The following is a 5,173-nucleotide window of genomic DNA, read 5'->3' on the forward strand; positions in this document are numbered from 1 at the left end:
TGCTGTCTGAAAACCACTTCGCTATACACTCTACAAAAGTATGTGACACATTCAAAATATTACACTGAAATTACAAATCAAAAACAAGTGGCTTAAGAAATATCTGTCATTAGACTTCTGCAGTATTGAAAGTATATTACAGCTGCAAATTCAGCCTTTACAGAATGGTACAGGTGTCATATCTTCCTATGTTTAGCTTACAGTATGTAGTGTGAAAAGAAACAATACAAAACAATATTTCAACTGTACAGAATATGTAAAAAAAAAAAAAAAAAAAAACAACAACATTGTTAAATAGACAAAGTTGGGCCATTTTTACAATGAGGGATCAGACTATTATGTATTATACAAAACTATCCACTAGACAGTGTGTCTTGTGGTTGCTTTGGAGGAAATATAAATATTGATAGACATGCTGTGTCATACTAGTGTAAACATGAACCTAGCAATATCTTGGGATGCATCCGGTTCTAAAATGTACCAATAAGCCAGTTAAAAGATTTCCATGTTGTGTTCATTAGAAGTTTTGTAGTTCAGCTGGGTAGACAAAGTTGCTTCTGAATAGTTTATAGGCCAAGAGCTGTCCTCCAAATATCATCATCACCAGGCCTGAACCTACAGAGAGAGGGATTACATTAATAAGAAAAAGAGATAAATTAAAAATAAGGTTGGGAGGACAGCAGCAGTTGTCCTCATGAAGCCTGAATCTGAGGGGATGTAGGAATGAGTTGAAGTGAGTCTGGGGACAGGCAGAAACGGGGAGAAATATAGAGTGGCATGTTCACCATTAGCAAATGGGATTGAACACATATGGATAAGGTCGAAAGATGAACAAGAATAAATAAATCTTACCCAGAGTTATCCACCACTCCTCAGCTGATGGAAGATCTGACATCACTGTAGAAATAATGGAAAACTGTGTTTAAAATGTAAAAAAAAAACAACCCAGTAGCACTTTTCATAAAATTCATACTAGATTAATCCATGTAAACATGAGGTAAAGATGAGGGAAAATTATATCAGGTTTAAATTGGCTTCTTGTTTAGCAATGCTAGTGCCATTATCAGACTTTGGTGAGGTTAAGGTGGTACATGTTAAATGTTGGTATTGTCATGGTAACTATGTTAGCATGCCAACGTCACGATTTAGCCTTAAGTACAGTGTCACAGAGCTGCTAGCTTGGCTGTTGACCCTTGGGTCTTGTGCTATTATTGTGTTCGTTTTATTCTCAATTGACTGTGAAAAAATGTACGTTGGTCCCCTGAATTAAAAAAAATAGACTAGAATGGATAAAGAGTGCGTCTATACATCTTTGAACCACAGTCACTATATCCAATTACATAACCTGGCGCTCAATCCTATCAGCTGTTCCGATCCATTGATCCACTTTGTGTGTTTACCTGCTACAGTCATGGCGACATGGAGCAGTGTGACAGTTATGGCGTAATCCCAAACCCACTCCTCTACAATCCAGGCGAATATCAGCCCTCCCAAAATATAGGTCACTTCTGTGGAAATCACACCAACTAAAGACAGACAGAGAAAACGACATGTGGAAATTAGTTCTACTTGTATTTTGCATGTAAATTCAGATTTTGGTTCGTATGAGAAGAATCGTAAACACATTTTTACCTCTCAGTTTTCTACAGGTCATACAACTAAACAAAACTATAAGTCATTGAGCAATATCAGCTCATTGAAGATCACTGATTATTTTCAAAAAATAATAGTTGCAATAAAAGACATTTTTACACAATAGTGAGAAAGTGCTTTAAAAGCACAGAAGTAAGAAATAACATCTATAATGGCTCCAGTAAATCATGCCAGTGAGAAAGCATGGATTAAATCAGAACTGAAACTGAAACACCCTGTAAAAGGAATGCAGTCATTTAAGTTATTAGTTACATCTGTATTTTCCTTGCAATGACATATTGAAATGTTTGCCTTCAGGATTTTTAAGTGGAATGATAGAAGTGATATGAAGGAAAGTATGTATCGAAGTGGGAGCAAATCTAAAAGAACATATTTAGTGACTAAAATCATCCATATTATATAATTGAATTATTAATACAAATGTTTCATACTTGAGAGAAAAAGCATAAAGAAGCATTACACTGAAATATTGAGGTAAAGTACGAACACCTTAAATTTGTACTCAAGTACATGTAAATGTACTTACAAGCAACCACTGCTACTCACCCTGATATTTGGGGTTCTGCCATGATGGTTGTGTTGTATAATCAAATGGCGTCAACAAGCTGTTGATCTCATGAACCCTGAAGAAACCCCAGAACATGTTACAGACGTGTGCAAACAACAAACAGCAGAGTTCTTGTTAAATTCTCACCTATTCTGATTTACAAGAACTTAATTAAGGAGCAAAATTGCAAGGCATGTCTGACTTAACTCAATGTTTTTTTCCAGTAAGTCTCATGTTATGTCTGTGTGAGTGTACCTGAGCAGGCCAATGCACACACTGACCACAATGTAGTAGAGAGAGTAGAAGCAGACCATGCACATCAACAGATTCTGGAGGACGACCTGAGGAGACAGAGACAGAGAAAATTAAACTGTTATACGTGCTTACTGATAAGTCTTCGTGAGTGAGAGCAGTTTAACTTCACATGAAACCTGCTGTGTTTTAAAAAGCCGCAGGTTTCCTGTAGTTAAAGCTTTTCTTCCTGAGAGAGCGTGAGGAATAAACTGTCTGACCTCAGATCTATCTGAAAGCTAGTAAGTGGACTTTTGAGCTTAGATTACTTCATTATACCCCAAAAGGTAGAGAGTGTCTCTATCTTAATATATACTGCATCTTAATACCAGAATGTACACACTATTTTATTTTTCCAGTTTTCATTTGGCTGCTGAAAAAAGCTAAAATTACAACCCACTTGTGCTGAAACACTCAATCATCTGCAGATGTTTGTTCAAAATAAAAAAGGCAATAACAGAGTAACATAGCAAACAAAACCATAAATACCAAGCTAAACAATAAGCCATTATGTCAGTGATTTAAATCTTCATTGAATAGAAGACTCTATATTTGGAGATATTTTCTTTTTCCCTTAGTGAGGCCAAACTCTTATGACAGCAGCAGACAGTCTGTGCTCACTTGCTTAAGTCTCCTTTCATACATGATTAACTGCAGCCTTCACAGGAAATGAGTTACAAGACACCCCAGGAAGAGAGATAAAAGACCTTTCTCACTGCTGATATTTCGGCTTGTCAAACACAGGTGTTACTAATAATGGGTCACATTCCAGTGCAGTGTGCCAGTCCCGCGGCCATGCACACTGGCATACCTGAGTGGAATGGAGTCCTTGTTAATCTTATTACTTCCACCTGTGCTTTTTCTGCTGTGACAAGTCAAATATCTGCTGTGACACAACTTTCACTACACTGTCTCAATATACGTTTTCAAAAATAAAATAGTGAGGAATGCTCATCGTATTTTCCTAGAGTCCAGGATGATGTCTTCAGTTTTCTTTTGTTATCTGACCAACAGTCCAAAAGCCAAATATATTTAATTTACATTCCTGTAAGACAGGAAATGAAGCAAACTCCTACATTTGAAAAGGTAGGATGCTTGAGAAGTTACTTACAAATAAAACAAAAGAAAAAAATGTTGCCAATTAATTTTTTTGTTCCTGGACTAATTGAACGATTATTTCAGTGCTTGATCATGACAAATTTAATTAAATTGGATCTCTCGGCATTAAACACTGAAGTATAATTGTCTCAGTTTCCTCTTTTTGTGCTTCTTCATTCCTTCTATGTCATCATTTTTTAGGTTACTTATATATCAGACATAAATAACGGTGAGAAATGGAAAAAAACCCAGCAAAATAACAAAAAGTATTGTTTCACAGCTTTGCAACAGAAATCACGGCTATATGAGGCTTTGAATAATCTAATTTAATTGTGGCCCAAATACATGGGAACCCCTCGGAGTTTATTTTAGTCCTGTTCAGACAGCCACGAGGATGTGGGTGTGTCTGAGACCTGAATCGTAGCTGAGCTCACTCTAATAACCTTAAAGACAGCTAATCAACACGGCTACTGTAACTCCCTGGTTTGTTGCTGTCTCCAGACTAGACAGTATTGGAATAAACTGTGTGTTGTACCATAAATCTGTGCTTGATAAAGTAAAGTAATACTGGAAAAAAACAACCTACTGTAGTTTATATTGTATTGTGTTCATTCTATCTAATATATTGAGTTATGCTACTATTGTGTAAGAAATACATTATACAAATTCACAATTCACTTAGCTCCCAAACACTGCCTTCTGCATTATAAATAAAGCTACAATATAAATGCAATCTATAAAAACTAATGTACAATTAGCTCTCTCCAAGGAAGTGATAGACACGTTGCTAGCCTCTATTGTCTTGCAAACAGGCCTTAACTCTCTATCCTGACCCTCCTGGGAGTCCTTACCAAGGTATCACTGGGTGTATTCTTGAGGGAGAAAGGTCCATGGCGTTTTATGAGGGTGAATCCAAAACAACGACAGCAATAGTCCAACAACATGAATGGCTGCTGGTCTAAATGAGAGAATGGAGGCTACATGTGTGTATTAGTGTGTGTGAGAGAGCATGCTGAGTGGCGTGGAGGAAGAGGAAGAGGGGGAGAAGGAGGGCTGGATTATAAGAAATGGGATTACTACTAAGAAGTCTGAGTAAATCCCAAAAGGGATAAAGGTGAACATACTAGTGTGCACTTTTACATACAAACCAAGAGAAATAAGCTAGTTTGACTTGTAGAGGAGTCACATAGTCTATTATTTCATTAATTCTGCTCAACATCAGGTCTTTGTCTCTTCCTTTCCTCTTTGACCTGTATTTCTTCATCCCTTTGTTTCGTCTCTCTACTCTCTATTCCTTTTTTCTTTCCTTATTCTCCTCCTTTCTTTCTACCATCTTTCTTTTTCCTCCTTCCTGTTTTAGCTGTTTTTTTGGACAATTGAGAACATTTGAAAACAAGAGCACAGAGCAGAAGAAGAATATACAACCCATTAAAGCAGTAGTGGAATTAACTGACTGAGCTCAGTATGATCATACCACAGTTATACAACAGCTTTATGATTCATCGTGGGAGTCCAGTTTTTGAGAAAAATTTGCAACAGAACAAGACACAATTAAAGCCGCAAGCGGCGATGGCGGGCCCTCGC

General features: G+C 37.0%; 1 protein-coding gene across 1 annotated transcript; it reads right to left on the bottom strand.

The window, feature by feature from the left end:
* Nucleotides 1-330: 330 nt before the first annotated feature.
* On the bottom strand, nt 331-4,533 carry tmem244 (transmembrane protein 244). Its single transcript, XM_062437055.1, has 6 exons — nt 4,441-4,533; nt 2,456-2,541; nt 2,200-2,276; nt 1,401-1,526; nt 853-897; nt 331-615 (listed from the first exon to the last, which is right to left on the bottom strand). The coding sequence occupies exons 1-6, from the start codon at nt 4,531-4,533 to the stop codon at nt 518-520; spliced, it is 525 nt and encodes a 174-aa protein (XP_062293039.1). The 3' UTR covers nt 331-517.
* Between the last annotated feature and the right edge of the window lie 640 nt (nt 4,534-5,173).

The sequence above is a fragment of the Scomber scombrus genome, chromosome 17 (assembly GCF_963691925.1).
Source record: "Scomber scombrus chromosome 17, fScoSco1.1, whole genome shotgun sequence".
Taxonomy (NCBI): domain Eukaryota; kingdom Metazoa; phylum Chordata; class Actinopteri; order Scombriformes; family Scombridae; genus Scomber; species Scomber scombrus.

What these genes read in the sequence shown, in the direction of transcription:
- tmem244 (XM_062437055.1), bottom strand. Translation starts at nt 4,533, where the DNA reads ATGTTGTTGGACTATTGCTGTCGTTGTTTTGGATTCACCCTCATAAAA. An exon ending in GTGTGCATTGGCCTGCTCAG is followed by an intron (nt 2,277 to 2,455) that starts GTACACTCACAC and finishes GGGTTTCTTCAG; the next exon opens with GGTTCATGAGATCAACAGCT. An exon ending in TGTCGCCATGACTGTAGCAG is followed by an intron (nt 898 to 1,400) that starts GTAAACACACAA and finishes TTATTTCTACAG; the next exon opens with TGATGTCAGATCTTCCATCA.